Raw genomic sequence first — 18637 nt, forward strand, 5'->3', positions numbered from 1 at the left:
GGGGCTTATGATGTAAACTAGTATTCACTGGATGGCAGTGCATTTAAATTTGCATTCCTATTAGGAACAGCTAATATAGGATGCAGCTGGCTAGTGTGCTGTGTTGTTTTAATTATTCTGGCAACTGTGGAGGTAGCCTCTAATCCATGACCAACAGGGGCCGGCATTCTGCGTGTGCTCAGTCTGAACACAGATCAGAAAGCTGAGGTGGAACCATGATTGCTCTACTGCATTCAGTTATTTTAAGGCTAGTTGAAGCAGAAGAGTCTCTGTATGTATGTGTAGAAACCAGAGCTCCAGCTCTAGCAGTTAGAGGAAATGACTGTCACTTGTAGTGACAGTTGTGCCACTCTACACAATAGCTATGGTGCCATACTGTCCAACACAAGTAAATCCAGCATTCTCTACTGATATCTTATTTGCTTGTTCTAAAATGTTACCTTTGTGTGGCATCAAAGATGCATTTATCTGTTTTCACCTACTTCTTGCTTCACACCTTTCATACTGTCGCCATCATCTGTGGTCATTTAAAAATATCTGCTTAATGTAATAGAGGCAACATGTGAACAATGGAAAGAAGATAGGATTCATAATCCAAATGACTTGGTTTGAGTTTCAACCTTGCAGTTATTAACTATGCAACTAAACTGCTTAATTTCTGAGTCTCAGTGTCCTAATTTAAAATGAGAATAATAATAATAACATGGGACATATTATATTTTGAGGGTACTTGAGATTCTAGAAAATATTTTTACACATCTCATTATCATTGTTGAGGTATCTTAAATATCATTGACACTCATTGCTACTTTGAAATTATCATAGTTGTTAGATCTGCCACTAAATCTTGCTATTTACTGTGTTAAAAAAATGATTGCAAGTATATTGCTACATCATAATTTGAAAATACTTTGATAACTGTATTTCAATACAGCTGATTTTCTTTGGATTCTTATTATATTATATTTAAGCTCTTAAAATATATATTCCTGAGAAGGCGTCCATGAAGTTCACCAGATTGCCCAAAGGGCTCATAGCACAAAAAAAATTCAGAAAAGTTCCAACTAGATAACCGTGAATTTCATCTGTCAAGGTTTAGACCTAATCATCTTTCTTGTCTTTCTCATTCTCTATGTACTCATACATACGAATGTGCATGTATATGTAGACATATCTACCCACACATGGAGGCCCCATATGTTAGTAGTTAAAAGCACGGGCTTTACAATCAGTCTTGCAGGCTTCAATCTCAGTTCTGTTACTTATTAGACAAGTTACTTAATCTCTCTGCATCTCAGTTTCCTGACCTATGAAATGAGGGAAATGAGAGTACCCCAAACTCTTTGTGGTGTCTTGCTATTAAATGAGTTCATAAGTTACAAAATGCTTAACACAGTGCTTATATAACATAACTTTATGAATGTTGGCTCATTTTATTGCTATTATTAGTATGGATGCATATGCATGTAAGTATATTTGTAAATACATGTATATAAGCAAGCATTTATAAAACATTCAATGACCCTAACCCTCAGTGACAGGGTTGAAGTAAAGGAAGAAGGAACCTGAAATAATGTCACTGCTCTACCACTTATGAGGCTCCTTGCCACACCCAACTACTGTGTTGGGAGATGTTATAAACAAAGAGAGACAATGATTCAGAGAGATTTATATTAGTGTAGAACATGGACAGGCCAACAAAAGTTGCAGTAGAATCAGAAATGGTGCTGCTTGGTCACTTCACCACTGCAAATGCCCCAAACACTGTTAGCAGTAATGCCAGGAACCATCATTACACAGTGAATATTTACAAATTATTTTGTTTGGTTTTCACAAAGAAAGCAGCATCATTTTTTTCTTAGCATTTAGAGCTTTTTCATTTTGAGACATTTCTGAAACTATGTAAGATTGGATTATTTTACAGGAAACCCAACCTGATATAACAATAGTAATAAGGTTCTATTTATTGTCTACAATGTGTCAGGTGCAATGCTAGATGTTTTACAGTCATTATCTAATTTAACTGTCCCACAGGCAAAGTAATATAATCTATAGTTTACAGATGAGGAAACTGAGGCTCAAAAAGATTAAGTGGTTCAAGCCAAGGTAATATAACTGATAAGTGACAAAGCCAGAATTCAAGACTCAGGTTTATCTGACTCTAAATCTATAACCTTTCTACTACATTATATTGTATAGTATTAAAATGAATCTACTAGAATATATTATCAACGATGTCTCTGGTATTCAATTAAATTACTTGAGATGGATATTACAAGAAAAATCTACTTATGTATAAATGATAGTCATAGCATGTAAGGATTTTACTATGTATGTTTATGTTTTTAGGGCCCAGGACTGAGCCCTAATTCATCTGAATCTAGGATGTAATGAGTTATGTTAAAACATTAATCCATTGTATTACACTAAACACTAAGAATTGCTATTAAAATGATGTCTAATTCAGGGAAAGCCTCTTCACTCCTCCTCCTGGACAATGGGCAGCACAGAAAGTGTTCGATTTAATTAGTTGTGTATGTAGAAAGAGATGCTCATCTGTTTCCATGGAGTCAAACACATCACGACATACTTCTCCATGGAAACGGAGAAGGGAAAACAGAAAATGCTAAAGTGAATGAATTCACTGAGCAATTGGTGAGCAAAGATTGAAGAAAAAATATAACTCATTTGTAGTACTATGTGACTAGTTTAGAAAAGAGAAATAGCATATATTTAGAGATAGTCACTCTCGTGCTATATAAAAGAAGGTAAAAGATGCTTTGAAATTTAAGATGTATCTTAATACTAAAAAAAACACATTATTTGATAGGAATATACAAATCTTAGGAAATACCACAGAGCAAAGGTATTATTGTCTTTGCATGGAAGACAAAAATGGCAGAATTCTTAAAAGGTGAACAGTGTTACAGCTCAAAGTCAGTAATGAATAAGGGGTTCCTTAGACAAGATGATAGAAAACATAGGGGACCAATTTATAAATACATTTAACAGCTCTGTACTCATTTCACATCATGATTGCTTCTTTGTTTCTCAGGAATTTTTTCTTTGGGGATATAAAATTATAGGAATATTTTAAGTTTTATTATGTAACACATTAATTTATATGATTGAGCCTGTATAAGTGCTTTGAATTTACAACATACTGCACATTTTGTTCCCTTTGAAGATTATATTTCATGTTAAAATAATAAAAGATTTATCTTATAAGATATGTTTTCTTGAGGAATTCTGACTTAAATAAATTTTTTTTCCAATGGAATTTAGTCCTAACTTGTCTCTCAATTCAATTCAACTCAATTCAGATTTAATCTCAGCCCTCTAGATGATTATAGACTTCTTGGGAGGAAAGATACTTAAAGAATTATTTTAATATTTATTTACTCCTTCAACAAATATTTCTCATGTGGCTACTATGTGCCAAGCACTGTGCTGGATTTTGTGTATATAATGATGAACTAAACAGACCTAGTCTATACTCGTGGAGGCTCTTAGCTTACAGAGGAGAGAGACATTAAAATAGTCATACATATACACACAGAATTACAATCTGAGATAAATTCTGTGAAGGAAAACTGCAGAGTTCCAAGACAGGACACGATGAACAGATTTCACTGAGAATGGATGGGGAGAGCAGGCCTCTTTGAATAAGTGACCTTAATGCTGAGATATGAAGAATGAGTAAGGGTCAGTCAGACAGAGAATGGGGAGAATAGTATTTCAGGCAAAAGCCCTGAGATGGAAAAGGGCTTACAGATTTGGGAAGTGAAAATAAAGCAGGTTTTTCTAGGAAGAGAGTGGTGAAATGTGAGGTTGGAGAGGGAAAGAGGTACAGGTACACTTTCAAATTTTATTCCAGGTACAATGGGAAGCAATTAAAGAGTTTTGAGCATGAAAGTGACATAACTGAGTACACAATTTTTAGTACAAGTAAACATGGAACATTTAGCCAAAAAAGTCCAGAAAAGGCAAAGCTAAACTATAGTGTTTAAGATATATAACTAGGTGGTAAAACTACAATATAATTATTACCACAAACGTCAAGACAGCAAATTAGTCCAAGGGGGAGGGAAGGATGCAGTGGGGTTTCTGGGGGAACAGTGTTCTGTTCTTTGACCTAGTGATGATTACATGGATGTTTGCTTTATATTTATTTGTTAAACTGAACATTTATGTTCTATGGACTTCACTATATGTATATTTCAAAATAAGAAAGGATGTTTTATTTTCTTTCAGAAAAATATGGATTGAGATAAAGAAGTGGGGATAATGAGTGCAGGTGGCTCAAGAAGCTTGGTTTTGGTGACAGAGGGTGATAATTGTCCCCATATCCATTCTCTCATTCTTCTTTTTGGGAACTGAACACCCTGAGTTTTAGCTGGGCATGATGCCATCCAGGGAGAGATATTTTTTTTAGCTTCTTTTGTCCTAGGTGTGGCTCTAAGTACACCCATTTCCAGAATGACAAATTGTTATTCTGCACTCTCTCCTTCCCCCTTCCTGCTGGCTGGGCTGTGACTACAGTGGAAGAATCTGCCTTTGACCCAGAGATGGAAGCCACATGTTGAGAATGGCAAAGCTAAGCCCTAGCAGCATCCCTGGATGATTTTATGAAGCAGAGATATTTATCCACCCTAGACTGCCCACTTACCTTTGTACTGTTATGAGTACAAAGATGTACTGATACACAAAGGAAAGTTGAGAGATATGGTAATACCTAGAGGGGGATGAAGGAACAGAGAAGGGATTTTTAAATAATGGAGACAATAGAGCATGTTTAAATGTTGATAAAAGAATATAGAATAGAAGAAAAGGTTGATGATATAGTAATCAGAGGTTTAAAAAAAATGGAACAAGATCCCTGAGACGATAGGAAGGAATATAATACAGAGTATGTGTGGAAAAACTGATCTTTGACAGAAAGGGATATTTGCTCTGTTTTAGCAGGGAGAGAGAAGAAGATGGGTGTAGTTGTAGGTTGATTTGTAGATATCAGGCTGAAAGATGAGGGAGTTCCTATTTAGTGTTTTCATTTTTGGTAAGAAGCATAAAGCATTAGCAGAGAAGGGAGGGAGGGAGAAGCGGCAGTCAGAGTTTTGGTACAGTGAGAAGGTATGGAACAGTAATTATGGAGAAATGTAGTATGATGATCAGAGACTGTTGAGTGCCTTTATGAAATGGGTAGTCTTAAATTTAGGGTGTTACAAATCTTCCAGACAGGTTAAATTGTTCAGGGCTTGGCAGAGGTAGATGGATTAGGTCCATCCAGAGCTGGGATTGCAACAGCCAGGTGTAACAGGTGAGAAAAAACGGGAGTTTTTCCAAGGGAAGGATTTTAGTAATAGACCATGGAATCAGGACTGAATAGGGATGAAAGTAAAGACAGAAGGAGACTGATGGTCGAAAGTGGAGAAGATAATGGATTGAGGGTCTCAGTGACATTGAAAAACTATTGTTCTCATTAGCAAATGAGCTGGAACTAATAGAGTTTTAGTTGAATGGTGGATGTTTGAATGAGTGATTCAGAGGTGGTGAAGATGTCAAATTCCAAGCAGTAACTGAATGTAGGTAGCTGAGGTAATGTGAGAATCACCTCTCTGATAGAGAAGAGAAATCTTTACAGAGAATGTGGTAAAAGAATTTTGTCTTTGAAGATGAATTGGAGTTTGTTTAGTAGAGAAGAAGGTAAGGGGGTAGAAGGTAGAAAAGGGGAGAAGGAACAGATGTATAGAGAAAACTAAAGACAAAATTCATGGCATGCTGAGGAATAGAAAGCCTAGCCAGCGGTTAGGGTGCATGGGTAGAAGTTCCTGGAGAAACTGGAAATGTAGGGTGAAAATAAATTCTGAAGGAATAAGTATGGAAGTTCAAGTAGTGTTGACTTGATTTTAAAGCCCAGGTTGTCAATCATAATGTCACAAGACACTGGTATGTATAGAGATTACAAATAACAGAAATTTTTATTTTATTTATTTTCTTTGGGACTAATGACTTATAAACATGTGGATTTGTGGTTTTTACAATTCTGGAATATTCTTACCCACTGTCTTTCTCCTATTCACTTTATTCTCTAGAACTTCTCTAGAAAGTTCTTCTAGAACCTCCATATTGGACCTTTCTCTCACTATAAGATAGGGTGAACACAATCAATTTCAATCAATTGAATCAATGATAAGGAGAACACTGAATCAATTTTAAATCATTAGCAGAAACTAACACACCACTGTAAAGCAATTATACCCCAATAAAGATGTTAAAATATTTTTTTAAATCGTTAAAATTTAAATTATTTGTAAACATTAGTACTTTGGGTATATATTAAATGTTAGAGCTCACTATCCAATATCTCACTCCAGATCTCTGCTGTTACAAAGATGAATTAATTCTCTTAGCATCTTAAAGTACATATCCAGATTCAATGCCAAACACACAGATATTTCTCAAGTATTTTTCATCTAATCTTAACCTGTATTTTTAAGTTTCAGGACTTAATTTCTTTCTTGACCAAGTCCTGAAACAATAATGTATTTCCATTAAAATGTGTAAGTAAATTGCAAATTAAGACTAAGATTAACAAACTTCCTTAGGACAAAGAGTTATTTTTAAAGTTTCTGTACTTAAGGAGAGCTTGGAGCTTACCTATGATAAGCTTGTGAAGAGCACCCTTATCTCCATTAATAGCAGCAGCATGAACTTGGGATGCTAATGAGGAACCAGGAAAGAACAAGTTCTCTGACCTGTTCATAGTCTTCTCAACAACTGGAACAACCTGAAATGATGATGCAACCAATAAGTATCTGTAGGAAATCCATCTCATCAGTTCTAAATGGGTACATTATAAACATGGTTTACATTCATAGTCTTTTCAACAACTGGAACAACCTGAAATGATGATGCAACCAATAAGTATCTGTAGGAAATCCATCTCATCAGTTCTAAATGGGTACATTATAAACATGGTTTACATTCATAGTCTTCTCAACAACTGGAACAACCTGAAATGATGATGCAACCAATAAGTATCTGTAGGAAATCCATCTCATCAGTTCTAAATGGGTATGTTATAAACATGGTTTATTAGAAATATTTCACCAGGATTCAAAAAGTCTACAGTCCTAGTCTTAGAATTGCCATAATGGAGTAAATTAGGTGACCCTTTATACAAGTTGCTCATCTGTAAAATGAAAGGATTAGATGCTTCAAGACCCTTCTCAGGGGCTGAGAAAAAAAAAAGTCTGAATATTTAACATTAGACACAGGGTCCAAAAGTCACAGTGACTTGCTAAGTTAATACAGGTGATTTGATTCCACATAATACTAAATATTAGAATTGATATTGGGAATAAAGGTGATGACCAAGCCACAAAATAAGTATGATGTGAACTTAATTGTCAGGTTAGAATTACCTAGATTTAAGCACTAAATTAGAAGGTACCTCATTCTTTCTCTCACGACCACAAAAGGAGGAATTTATATTTGTTCTCCCCTTGTGTCCACCAGGGAAATATACCTAGTTAGAGATCTTGACCTTAGGAACTTAACTTGGAAACCACATCATTAGGATAAAACATGTTTCATTAAGGAAAAATTTTGCTCTGACTGGTAGTCTCATATGGTTTGATAGAACCTTCTAGAAATGCATTAGCTGCATAGGAAAATAGTGAGTTCCTTATCATATGAGTGTTTAAGCAGAGGCTGGATTATGTCAGAAATGCAGCAGGAAGAATTCAAGCATCTGATGGGAAGGAAAGAGGGGTAGTTTCATCAATGATCTTAAACTTCCATCCTAAAGTGAAGATGCTATATGAAAGTTCCAAAGCTGATTGCCTACAAGGATCAGGGAGGTAACAGGGGCAAGAAACACGGCGAGTCATGGGGAACATGGCAAACTGGAGCATACATACCTATCTAAAGGGAGCAGCTGTTAATTAGCTACAGTTAGTATCTGCAATAAGGGTAAGCAAGCCCTCTTCTGATTTTACCAGAAACTGACACCCCAATCTCTGTGACTCCCAAGGATCTGAGAGCTTTGTAAAATAAATTTATCACAACTCATGAGCTAGTACTTGGCTGTCACTGACAAAGATTTTTGATTTAAGTTCTGCTTTAGAGTGAAAGCATTTTCTTAATTTTGGTAAAGTCAGCTCTTCATGGCTTTATTTTGCTGACAATTTGAGTTAACGTGTTGGCAGAAATTATGGGCGTTTTGAGAGACTCTGTCATGTCTGAGCATGTCTGTCATGTCAGAAAAACCAGTCATATGCAGGATTATATTAAAGTGACTTGAAAGAAGCTACAAAACAGGGGTGGAGGTGGAAACACAGTAGAGGAGTAATTGCACTTGGGATCAAGATCCAGTTCTTTTAATAATATGGAGTGAACGTTAGGCTGCCTAGCTCTGCTTTTCTGTAAAATATGAAACATGAAATTGGTAGACCAGGTTGATCATTCAACAAGTTGAGTGCCAACTATGTGCTAGGCACTGTACTGAACTCTAATGCCTATCACTTTAGACTCTAGGTAATCAGAGTTTTAGGCACATCAGAATCACAAAAAACTTTTGAAAATAAACTAAAAATTGTACCTCAGTTATATATTGGGTTGGCCAAAAAGTTCGTTCGGTTTTAAGTAGAAATAAGACATATTTCATTTTCAAGAAGAATTTCATTGAAAAACGTATTCACTAACCAAATGAAATTTTTGGCCAGCCCAATATATTTATATATACTTCATCTCATAATTCTTAGCATTTAGCACAGTAACAGGTGCTAGCGTTCAGTGAATGATGAATGAAAAGTCATAGGCTGAGTGCTAAGTCCAGAGGGTTAGCAGGGTCAAAGTTTAGTTTCTTGGAGTAATGAGTTCATATTCATGAGTCTCTGCTCTTTTTTAATTCCTCATTTCTATCTCTCTGAGAGGTCACTGAGTGGTGTAGAGATAAGAACACTAGACTAGGAGAGAGGAGACCTAAATAAAAATCTTGGCTCCATCACTGTTTAATTTTGTCAGCCTAAGAAATCCATTCTTTAAGGTCCCCCAACTTTTTTTTTTTTTTTTTTTTGGTGGTATGCGGGCCTCTTACTGTTGTGGCCTCTCCCGTTGCGGAGCACAGGCTCACAGGCCTGGCGGCATGTGGGATTTTCCCGGACCGGGGCACGAACCCGTGTCCCCTGCATCGGCAGGCGGATTCTCAACCACTGCGCCACCAGGGAAGCCCCCCTGTCCCAGCTTTTTTTTAAGCTCAAATGCATACGTATTTTTTTTTTTTTTTTAGCGCTAATGCTATTTGTAAATTTTTTACAGATGAAAATCAAAACCACTTTGTTCAAATGTTATACAATGCAAAGGTTTAATCATCATAAACTAATTATAGAACAAGCCAGTGTAATAAATGCTCTAATAATTAAAACCATAGAAAACTAGTGGTGCTGTAGTCATAAGCAAAGGAAGAGTAATTTTGATTAGGACCAAATGGTTGGTTGTTTGGGACGTTCTCAGAGATGGCGACATTTGAGATGGCTATCCAGGTAGAGAAGGGGTTAGGGCCATTCCAGGCAGCAGGGAAGCTGAAGCAAAGGCAAGGAGTAGGGAGAACCACAGAAGAGTCAAAAATGCCTCACGGCTACTTAGTTGTGATTTGTGTGGCTACAATAGGGGGCACGTGGACCTGGCTGGGTGTTCGTAGATGAGGCTGGAGAGCTAACGGGGGCAGCCAGGTTTTTCCTCAACTGCTTGGCTAACGAATTTTTAAATTATCCTGCAGGTGTGATCCATGCATTAGTAGCAATCGCTCTCGCGCTGAGCTTTTCAGTTTACAACGTGCTTTCCCAGTCCATCCCACATCTATTCCTTACAGGAGCCCAAAGAGACAATTAGGGGTAAGTCATTGACACATTCCACTGAAACCCAGAGGGGTGTGTCGGGCTTTATAATGCAAGAATTAGCGCAGAGAGAAGAGGCAGCAGGCGAGGAGGCCTGTGATGGGAGGTTCAGGCCACAGCCCAGGACAGGAGGATCGTGAGTTTGAGGCAGGGGCCAAGCAGTGCCGATCGATAGGAGCCTCCCCAGCCAGGCCCCCTCTTACTCACCCTCGCCTCCTCCAGGACTCACGTCCTGGGGGCGGCTCCAGGAGGCACGACCCCCGCTGGGCCGCCCCTCCTGCCAGGTCATGCCACTACATCCGGCTGGGACAGAACCCACCGCGCTGAAACTGGCGGAACCCCTCGAAAGGCCGCCCGAGGCTCTCGACCGCACAGCCTTCTGGGAATTGTAGTTCCCGCCCTCCGCCCTTTCTATCCCACAGGGCCCCGCGCGCGGAGGGCTCGTGGACCAGGGCCGAGAGCCTGATGGGAAAAGAGTTCTTGGTGCCCAATGACGTGCTCTTTGAGAATGGGGTAGGACTACATATTCCGGTGTGCTCCGAGGTAGGCAGGACCCGGAAGTGAGGGTGTGCAAGGCCTCTCTGGAAGTTGTCCGGGGTGTTCGCCGCTGGAGCTCCGGGTCGAGAGGACGAGGTGCAGCTGCCGGGAGAATCCTCCACTGCCGCCGGCTCCCGGAGCCCAGCCCTTTCCTAACCCAACCCAACCCAACCCTGTCCAGTCCCTGCCGCGGACCCCGGCGTTACCATGAGTCCTGCCGTCTTCCTATCCTTACCCGACCTCAGATGCTCCCTGCTGTTCCTGGTAAGTGAGTGAAGGAATGACAGACCCTTCGACAGTCATTCGGACGGCCTGCCGCCCTCGCCGAGGGGGACACAGTTGCCGCTACCCCTGCTTTCCTATCTTTTCCCCTGGTGGCGAGAAGTGCACCCTCCCCCGCTGCCTTCATTCTCGGCATCCGTCCGTCAGCTTCCCAGGCCCGGGGTTCCCGAGGCCTGAGAAACCACGGTCGGAGGTGGGACCTATAAACCGGAGATTAGCCCTGGGAGAAGGATCTGTGGGAGGGTCACGGCGAGCAGCGCCCCTTCCCCTGGAGTTCGGAGGTTGTTTCAGTCCAGAGGGCTCATGGACTTGGTGGTAGCCTGAGTACAGAAGGTCGGGGCATAGACCTACTGTTCTCTCCCACCCCCTCTTTTTGGGAAGAATGTGAGGCCGACAGGTGCTGGGGTCTTGTGCATCTCGCTGTGGAGCCCTGAAACGGTGCCCGGGTCGGCGGAGCGCTCTGTTGTGGCTTGATACGATTGGTTGGGAACCCGGAACTGGAAATTGGTTTGGTGTCCACTGGGGGAGTAAAGGTTTGAAGGGTGGAGGCTGTGATTACCAGAAAGTCTCAGCTCAGAGCCTCCCTCAAATCTGGTTATACCTCCCGAAATTTAAGCAGAGTTGTTCTTCAGTGCTCCTGATTTGTGAATGGCCAGGTTTTCTGCATGCATGTGCACTTATTCCTTAACTTCCTCACCGGCTCAGCACCATCCCATCTTGTAAAGGAATCTTCCTCCAGTCCCTCTTCCTCCCAATACATCTTGAGGGTGCAGTCTTAGTAATCCAGGCTGCAGGTCAAGTTGAGACAAAAGTGAAGGACTAACTCCATGTGGTAAAATGATGTACCTTTAATTGAGCTAGTGTTATAATACAATATTTGAAGTACTTTAATTGTAGTAGGTTTTTAAAAAGCTAAATTTAAGGTGAACACTAAGTCAAAATCACTCTTGACAATGTAAAAAAATATAATTAAATGACTCAGAGGAAGGCATATAGCTGGTTACCGGCAGAACTGGGATTTGAAGCAGATCTCTTGACTCGCAGTGCTTATTCTGCCATATCACGTTACATTTTTAATATTTGTGTTTGAAATAGTTTCTCTCTCCCTCTCCCTTTTCCCTCCCCATTTTCCCTTCTCTCTCCTCTCCTTCCTCTCTCCCCTCTCTTTTCTTTGTGATTTTCAAGTCATATTCAGAGGCCATACAGAGTATTTGGACCTTTTCAGAGAATAAGTGCTATAAAAACTAAGGGGAATGTCAAAGTACTTTTGAAAACTAAAAGTTGCATATAAACATGGTGATGTTAAATGATGAAGAGTCTTATTGGGACTTCTTATAATTATATGGTAATGAATGGCTTCTCTATAGAGGAAAATACTCTGTAGAGAGCTGTTTCTTGGTAATTGCATTATACTCTGTGGCTCTCTTCCTTCTAGAAGTACTGGAATAATACTCATTGTTATCAGAGACCACTTTCTCTTTAAGGATAATAGATACTAATCTTTCCTTATCCATAAACATGGCCTGAATTATGAGTTGTTTGCCAGAAATTACTTTTAGGTTACAAAAAATATGAAGGGCAAAAAATCTTAAGAGATTGGAAAGAAAAGTTGAAATACTGAATAGGAAAACTACATCAGATGCACTGTTTGGTTGCAGAGCTAAGTTTAAGAAGGAGAAAAGAATTTATTTTGAAATAACTCATGCTTTTTATAGAAAACCTACAAACCCTGTTAAGCATAAAAAAGAGTTTTTTCTAATACTTTTAAAATCTAGTTAACATTTTGTATACTTATCTCTCTGAGTAAATGTAGAGGAATAGAAGACATTTTAGAGAATACCTGTAAAGGTTAGTAGGCTGGAAAATAAAGCCCAAGAAAAGGTTTAGTAAGCCAGAGTTACAAGTCAAGCTAGATTCAGTTTGAACACAGTATTTACCAAAGTAGTTTTAATAGTCATATACCAGTTAGCAAATATTTATAGAACATCTGTCTGATCACAGTTTGAATTACTTATCTAACTGGCAGTTCTGTTCTAGTGATGGAAACTGCTTACTAAGTATCCCACCTGTCTAAAAATATACGCTTTATCTTCTCCAATGTGCTTTCTTCCTCCTCCCTCCAACTTCCCCTCTCAGACTTCAAGTTTATTCCCTCCCACATACAGCCATTGAATATCCAAGTTTCCCCCTAGCTGAGGTCATTTTTTTTCCTTAAATGGCCTGCTATAAAAAGCCATATATTCTCTTACCACAATAATTTTTTTTTTCAGGTAAACTCTACCTCAGCCCTAAAGAACTAGATCTGTTGAGATTTAGTGGTGTTCATAAGATAACAGCAGAAACATAAAATCCTAAACTTCTGCAGGCAGGTAGTTTCCCCCCCACCGCCCCCGATCTCAAAAGCATGTTGGGACATATCATTCTATGCCTAAAAAGCCTTTCTGGGATGGGTAACTAAACACAGAAGTTCAATGTGATAACTTTTTTTCCCCCTGAGCTTTTATGTATAGATATCTTTAAAGTCAGGGTCTTAGAGAATGAGTTCTTTTATTTCAGGCTTGCTTTTGAAACACCCCCATTGCCTTTAAATTATTTTAAAACTCCACTGAATTTGCAGCATGTCTTGGACAAAGTGCGGTAGTATAGGGGTGCGCTGATTTTGGATAAATCAGAAGAAAAATTTGAGTCACCTGGCAAATGCAAAGAGGCATAATTCTCCTGATACCTTTTCTGTACCTCACGAATATTTATTGTCTCTGTAACGGTTTGAATTGATCCATTAAATATGTGATTACAACTTTAGTTTCTGAACTGTATAATCTCTGCCTCCATAACTGTTCATCATATTTTGTGGATGATTGGAATGCTGGAGACAGCAATGTTTCTCTGCTAAAATCCCATGTATATAATGTCTGGATTGAGAAATTCCTTCCCAGTTGTGTGCTCTTTTTTTTTTTTTTTTTTTTTTTGGGGTAGGCGGGCCTCTCACTGTTGTGGCCTCTCCCGTTGCGGAGCGCAGGCTCAGCGGCCATGGCTCACGGGCCCAGCCGCTCCGCGGCACGTGGGATCTTCCCGGACCGGGGCACGAACCCGTGTCCCCTGCATAGGCAGGCGGACTCCCAACCACTGCGCCACCAGGGAAGCCCTTGTGTGCTTTTTTAAGGAGAGCTGCCTGAATCAGAGGAAAGCACCTGGCCAGATGTATCGCGGCATTATCTTCTCTTTTTTTTTTTTGTGCTGTATGCGGGCCTCTCACTGTTGTGGCCTCTCCCGTTGCAGAGCACAGGCTCCGGACGCGCAGGCTCAGCGGCCATGGCTCACGGGCCCAGCCGCTTCGCGGCATATGGGGCACTGTTGTGGCCTCTCCCGTTGCAGAGCACAGGCTCCGGACGCGCAGGCTCAGCGGCCATGGCTCACGGGCCCAGCCGCTTCGCGGCATATGGGATCCTCCCGGACCGGGGCACGAACCCGCGTCCCCTGCATCGGCAGGCGGACTCTGAACCACTGCGCCATCAGGGAAGCCCGGCATTATCTTTTCATTTTGCTATGTGACAGTCATTACTTGGCAGCTTATAGGATAAGTTAAAGGGACATTTCATTTATCACTAACCAAAGAATCAGTTACTTATTAATTAGCCCTTTTCTGCTTATCTTTCTACCTGAGATGGTTTTATTCAGGATTAAAAGTGATCATTTTCCCCTTAAATTAATTATTTCTTAGCAGTTGTTCTTCCTGCATTGGTTGTGTACAAAAGTTTTGAAAAGGTGAGATAAGAGAAATAAGACTAAATTGGAATGAAGTTGTCTGATATAGACTAAATAACCTTCTGTGGTTCAGAGGTTTGTAACCTGCTCCAGTTGCTTTATTGAGAATGCTTTCTTGTTAATCTCTTAATGGTTTATGTTTATAGATCATAAGTTGTTACTAGCTCTAATTGCCTTGTTCCTGGACATTAAGGCTTTTACCATTATTGCTCCTGGTTTGTTCAATATATATAAGAAGCCAAGAAAAGTTTGCTTAGGAAACTAAGTAAATCAGAGAGCTAAGTAAACATTTATTTAACTTTATAAGTACCTTAAAAATAAGTACAGTAGAATTCAGAGATGTCAGTTTTAGCCTTTAGTACCAATGATAAATACTGATTCCTACCTTCAAGAAGAGTACTTTTGGAGACATGTAGTTCCATTCATAACTCAGTGAGTTATTTATCCTATTGATATGACTTGCCCCAGATCAGTGGTTTACAAAACTTGATGGCTCATTAGAACCACCTGGGGCAGTTTTAATAAAATGATGTGTAGGCCCTATATCAGGCTAGTTATATCTGTGGTATCCAAACATTGTTCTTTGTTTGTTTGTTTGTTTTTAATTCCCAGGTCATGTGTTTTTTCTTTAGTATGTCTCTCTAAAAGATAAGAATTAAACAACAAAGCAAAAACCAGAATACCATTATCACATCTAGAAAAAGTAACTGAAATTTCTTTATGTCATCAAATATCTAGTCAATGTTCATATTTTCCTGTTTCAAAGAAAAAAAATTTTTTTTAAACAAATTGAACGTTCAAAGCAGGAGCCATATAAGGTTCATACATCCCAATAGGCTTATATGTCTCTTATAAAACTTTACAAATCTGTAGGCTCACTCTCCATCTCATATTTTTTCCTTGTAATTTATTGTTGGGGAAACTGGGTCCTCTGTCCTGTAGAATTTCCCACATTCTGAATATTGCTGATTGGATCCTCATAGTGTAGTTTCATGTTTCTCTGTTCCTTTTGTTCCCTATAAATTTGTAATTAAATTTACGTGGGCTTAACCATCAACTCAATATATGGTTAGGTTCATTTGTTTTATTTAGCTTTCAATTTTCAGATTTTTAAAAAATATCTTCTAATATATAATTATGTAAAATTTACTGCTTCCAAAGCAAATCTTTAAAACAAACTATGTTTACAGCAGGCTAACTTCTATCCCTGTCTATTCTACTGTCTTAACTTCCTCCTACTGTAAGAAACCTTTAAAATTAAAAAAATTTTTGAAATTCTTCCTTTTAAAAAGAAAATGTAAACAATCTTCTTGTACTTATATGTGTGTATATCTGTTTCTCCCTCCCCTTGATAAACTCTAGCATATTATTCTTACTTTCTCTGCCCACCTCTTTCTCTCCCCTTTTAAACTCTATAAAGTGTATCCTAGAGATCAGGATAGAAATATTCCCTATTTCTTTTAAACTGCTTATTGCTCCTCTGGGTAGATGTGCTACTATTGTTTCCATTCTTTTGCTTTAACAAATGTGTTAAACTACTTTGCAAGACTACTTTTGCTAGTGTATCTTTGAGATAGATTCCTGTAATTGAAGTTGCTCAGGCAAATGGTAAATGTATTTGTAACGTGGAGTTTTGCCATTTTGAATTCTCACCAACAGTGTAACAGACTTTTCTCATATCCTTGCTAATAAGGTTGATGTCAAATGATTGGGTGTTAATCTGATACGTGAGAAATGTTATCTCAGTGCATTTTAACCTGATTCTCTTTTCATATGAGCTTTTTTAATGTGTAAAGGCCATTTGAATTCTTTGACACGGAGTTCTTAACCCTTTATCTCCTTAGTTGATCTGAGGATGCAGCCAGATTGAGAAGCACTGGAATATATTACTCTATTCAGTAGTATTTCTGATGGGTTAAAACTTATAAAAGCCTTGGAAAAGATGTCTGATTGTCAGTTATTGAAAACATTTTCCACATTATAGTAGCTCAACTTTTAGATGCACTGTATTTTACTTCATCGTTTGTTAAAATACTATTATTTTAATATAAATTATGGTATTTTTAATATAAAATATGGTTATTGGTCATCTCCAGCTTTTCACAATTGTAAAAAAAAATGTACAAATTATACATATACAATGATGTTCACTGCAGATTTCCAGATATATCCTCAGGTTAATTTTCCAGAATTGTATTTCTTAGATCCTATGGTATACCTTTTATTTAGGATTTCTGATACATTGTACAAATTGAAAAGTTGTACAGACATTTATTTCTGTCAACAGTGTATGAGTGGCAGGGCAGGAATAAAGACGTAGACATAGAGAATGGACTTGAGGACATGGGGGGGAGGGGGAAGCTGGGGCGGAGTGAGAGTAGCATCGACATATATACACATTAAATGTAAAATGGATGGCTAGTGGGAAGCAGCAGCATAACACAGGGAGATAAGCTCGGTGCTTTGTGACCACCTAGAGGGATGGGATAGGGAGGATGGGAGGGAGGCTCAAGAAGGAGGGGATATGGGGACATGTGTATGCATATGGCTGATTCGCTTTGTTGTGCAACAGAAACTAACACGGTATTGTGAAGCAGTTATACTCCAATAAAGGTGTTTTTTTTGTTTTTGTTTTAGCACAGGCTCCGGACGCGCAGGCTCAGCGGCCATGGCTCACGGGCCCAGCCGCTCCGCGGCATTTGGGATCTTCCTGGACCGGGGCACGAACCCGTGTCCCCTGCATCGGCAGGCAGACTCTCAACCACTGCGCCACCAGGGAAGCCCCAAGATGTATTTTTTTTAAAAAGGGAGAAACACTTTGGTATATGCAAACAAAATAAAGCAATTTTTCTGGAAAAAAACCCCAAAACAAAACAGTGTATGAGTATGCCCACTTCCTTACACTCTAGTGACAGTGGGTGTTTTTGTAGTCTGTGCCAATTTAGTAGACCAAAAATATTATCTGATTTAAATTTACATTTCTGTGATTACAACCAAAGTTGATTTTTTTCATATTTATTAACCATTTATATTCCTGCTTGAGTATGTAGGTATGTGTTTATGTTAGTTGCCCCCTTTTCAAAAAATTGTTTACTCATTCTTCTTCCAGTAATTCAGAATAGATTTGCTCACAAGATACAGTTTAAGAATGATGGAAAGTGTTGTTTCTTCATGTAGTGTCCATTCATGAGGTAGCATAGTGCAAAGAATACTGGACTAGCTGTCAGGGCATCTATGTACAAGTTCCACCTCTTCCATATACTTGTATCCTTGGATAAATCACCTAGCTAAATTTTTTAGTCTATAAGTTAAACATACTGGATTTGATGATTCAGTGATTCTTTGTGTAGTCTATTATGTTTTTTAAAAAGGATATTCCTCTAACTCCCCTAATTAATAAATTTATTATTTGATTGGGTATTTCCTCAAAAAATCTGCTAGCTTTGCAGGTCTGTGCCCTATCACTCTGCTATCCAGTGTAAGAAATAGCATGCTTTGGTCACAGCTTTTCTGGTATTGCTGCACTCTATTTCATTTAACCAAGTAAATGAAAAACAGTTTGACTTTTCACAGCATTCAGTGCTCTTTAACCTACCTTTGATTCCATAGAGAGGAACTACCTATGGCCAAGGCTGCAGGAACTTTATTTCTTTGGTATTATTCTTTCCTTTACTCCTGGCGTTTGAATGCCTGTTTGCTGTCTGCTGTGGAAAAGAAAAAGATAATTGAGGTTCATATCATGCTTCCAAGGAATTTATAATTCAGTGGGGGAGACAATATGTATATGTAAATAATTAGAATTCCAAAATGAAAGTGATAGGTGCCCTTAAGGTATTTGTAGAAGTGGGTTGTAAATCTTGCTATACAGAAATGTGGCGGTGAGCCTGGGCATCACCTGGGATCTTCTTCCAGTGTCCTCACCCCAGACCTACTGATTCAGAATCTGCACTTTAACAGTGTACCTAGCTGATTCGTATATGCCCATTAAAGTATGAGAAGTACAGCTGTAGATGTTTGAAAAGAAGCAAATTTATTCTCATTGGCAGAATCAGAGAAATCTTCTTGAAGGAAGATGAGAGTAGAGCCTTGAAAGGTTAAATTGATGGGTTAATTGTCAGGCTTGAGTGGAATGAATAAGGAGGCTTGTACCCTTC

General features: G+C 38.9%; 3 protein-coding genes across 3 annotated transcripts in view; 1 reads left to right on the top strand and 2 right to left on the bottom strand.

The window, feature by feature from the left end:
• INVS (inversin) overlaps window positions 1–10287 on the bottom strand; it is a 152808-nt gene extending 142521 nt beyond the window's left edge. The window contains exons 1-2 of the mRNA XM_007128404.4: window positions 10107–10287; window positions 6658–6787 (exon numbers count right to left, since the gene is read on the bottom strand). Coding sequence (XP_007128466.1) covers window positions 6658–6763 — 106 coding nt within the window. The 5' untranslated portion in view covers window positions 6764–6787; window positions 10107–10287. The remainder of the gene's footprint in view (window positions 1–6657; window positions 6788–10106) is intronic.
• Window positions 10288–10481: 194 nt separating this feature from the next.
• Window positions 10482–18637, top strand: part of ERP44 (endoplasmic reticulum protein 44) — a 90766-nt gene continuing 82610 nt past the window's right edge. The window contains exon 1 of the mRNA XM_007128409.4: window positions 10482–10700. Coding sequence (XP_007128471.1) covers window positions 10644–10700 — 57 coding nt within the window. The 5' untranslated portion in view covers window positions 10482–10643. The remainder of the gene's footprint in view (window positions 10701–18637) is intronic.
• STX17 (syntaxin 17) overlaps window positions 18163–18637 on the bottom strand; it is a 179791-nt gene continuing 179316 nt past the window's right edge. The window contains exon 12 of the transcript XR_003681184.2: window positions 18163–18184. The gene's annotated coding sequence lies outside the window, so the exon portion shown is untranslated. The remainder of the gene's footprint in view (window positions 18185–18637) is intronic.

The sequence above is a fragment of the Physeter macrocephalus genome, chromosome 9 (assembly GCF_002837175.3).
Source record: "Physeter macrocephalus isolate SW-GA chromosome 9, ASM283717v5, whole genome shotgun sequence".
NCBI classification, from domain to species: domain Eukaryota; kingdom Metazoa; phylum Chordata; class Mammalia; order Artiodactyla; family Physeteridae; genus Physeter; species Physeter macrocephalus.